Source organism: Penaeus vannamei, chromosome 15 (assembly GCF_042767895.1).
Source record: "Penaeus vannamei isolate JL-2024 chromosome 15, ASM4276789v1, whole genome shotgun sequence".
Taxonomy (NCBI): domain Eukaryota; kingdom Metazoa; phylum Arthropoda; class Malacostraca; order Decapoda; family Penaeidae; genus Penaeus; species Penaeus vannamei.
The window spans coordinates 12,602,840-12,605,339 of record NC_091563.1 but is presented as its reverse complement, the minus strand read 5'-3'; the positions used below and the strand labels follow the sequence as shown (position 1 = coordinate 12,605,339).

Sequence of the window (2,500 nt, the reverse complement as noted above, 5' to 3'; positions counted from 1 at the left end):
TTGACAAAAAGCCAGTTTTTCATCCTTTCAGCATGTCTCTTACACTTTATGAAGTGGATAGAAGGTATTGGGGAAGAGAAAAAGGAAAGGGTGAGAAAAATTTATTCAAAATTGGTTGATCCGAGAGCTGAAGCCCATGGTAAGGACAATCTCCAACATTAGGCTTCAGATCCTGGTTCTTCTGCCCCCTCCCCCATGATAACAACAGGCATGGGATTAGGGGAATTCTCAGCATGTAAACACTGTATCTTGAATTACAGTATTACAATTCTCCTTTAAGGGTATCAGAAGAAATTCCCAATTCATATTTGTTTCATTTGGATATTTTCTCCCTAGGCAGAAAAAGCAAAGGCAGTTCTACAAAAGTCATTATTTATTAGAAGCATAAAACTTAGAACTACATATGGAATCACACATACAAGTTAAATAAACATATTCTACAATGTCATTCTACTTCTCAAAATAGACTTACACCCATCTTCATGAACCACCATGAAATATAATGGTAACTGATATTTAATGGTCACCTAAGAACCATGGTGGGAAAGTAGTCACTAGTGCATACCATACCACACATATGTAAAAATCTGGCAGTGAATGGTAAAAAGGGAGGCTGCAACCCACACAATACTATTTAGGAAATGGTAGGTAAATTATCAAAATATATGACCATTTCTATGTACATTCTCATGTTTGCTTCCAGTAAAATAAGGTTAGTGTGCATCAATGGAAAATATCTCCAAAACTTGTTTATATGTATTTCAATATGTATCTAATTTTTTTTTCTAGATTTCATGCACTTATGGTGAACTCGAATGATAAAATCTCAGATGTTTGACATTTGACAGACCAAATTAAAATTCTACTGAAAGGAAATTTCTTTTCTAGTAATAAATCAAAATAATATATTTTACTGATGCAATCTGCACTGAAAATGACTTTACAATATCAACAAAGTACATGTTAAAATTACAAATATGAAAATATATCATGAGATCAAATAAGATGAGCTTGGCCCAAGTGAAAATATTGATAGGCACACCCTTTAGGACAAAAGTCACATAATATGGTCATTCAGAACCATGCAGGAACATTTTTGGGCTACTTATAAAAGTAGGGACTTTTGGCATAATTGAAACATTATATGGGGGCAGCCTTAACTTTGACAGTCTTCTTAGGTAAATGGTGTGACAATGATGGAAGAAAACTGAAAAGTTCTGAATGGGATTTACCATGAAGGCAACCAATGTACCTAGTGCCAATATATGTAACAGAAAATTAAATACTTAGTTTTAGCTGTTTTTCATTGACAAAAATGGTAGATGACATTTGCTAGAAGCAAATAAATAAGGTGATGCATTGCCTAAAATAACTAAATTACAAAGAGGATCTGCCAAAGCTTTTATGTATAGGCTTTGCTGACAAGACATTCCCTTGAGAGAAGTGTGTGCTTTCATGTATATAATACATATGACAAAAAATTAAATGACAAGTTTGTATGGAGCTACCAATATATCTAATATATATATCTATTTCATGTTTTTAAATGAAGATAAAAGAGACCTAGAGCACATATTGTCACTTGTATAAGCACTGTCTTCATTTTTTCCTTTGGTGAATCATGAGATTTTGATAATACTGACATTATGAGAGTATATACCTATTTCGGTCATGACCCTCCTACGAGCAATTTCTCCAAACAGTGCAAACAAAATTGTGGATAGGAGGTGTCCTGACTGTTTATATAATATTGCATGACTGCAAACCATACAAACCAAGTTTAGTTCCTTAAATATAGATATATATATATATGCACATATATATATTTATACAAATTACACAGTACATGTATACTTGATTTTTCAACAAGTGACATGAAGCATTGTTTGAAAAAACTACCCAAAGGTATTTGGTGAGGAATGATTACTTTTACATATGATCTCAACTGAGCATTTCTGTGCATATTCCAAGGTATTCTTTGAGTTTTACCACATTTTTCTTTCTAATTCACAGAATAAAATATAGAAAAAATATTGAACTTAAAATTTAACTCTGCCTCAAGATTCCACTTTGGTTTCATTTTGTCCAACCTGAGAACCAGACTTTTCCTCCTTTGCAGAAGTGATAGAGGGGTCCTTCTTGTCCTCTCCTGCACCATTATTGGTTGCACTCTCATCCGTTTTTGTTTTCTTTTTGGGCTTAAAGGATCGTTCATCTCTTCGCCCGTCACCCTCATCTTCAGAATCTGAATATTCATTGTCTGGGGCAATGCGTTTGTCTGAAGCACGTATAGAAATTCTCTCATCTGGACTAGCCTTGTCTTCATCTTCACTCTCTTCCGCTACACCATCTTCTGGAATTGCTGTAAAACAAGAATGAAATTTGTATTAAGTGACTAAAAAATATCACTTGATTAAACTGTACCTAATAAAAGAGTATTAATAATAACCAAATATTTTTTTTTTTTTATCATAATTAACATTTCTTATCTTAAAAGCCC

At 33.2% G+C, this 2,500-nt stretch overlaps 1 protein-coding gene across 1 annotated transcript in view; it reads right to left on the bottom strand.

Moving 5' to 3' along the window:
- Positions 1 to 358: 358 nt before the first annotated feature.
- HDAC1 (histone deacetylase 1) overlaps positions 359 to 2,500 on the bottom strand; it is a 13,969-nt gene continuing 11,827 nt past the window's right edge. The window contains exon 9 of the mRNA XM_070130440.1: positions 359 to 2,362. Within this exon, the coding sequence (XP_069986541.1) occupies positions 2,058 to 2,362 (305 nt within the window). The 3' untranslated portion in view covers positions 359 to 2,057. The remainder of the gene's footprint in view (positions 2,363 to 2,500) is intronic.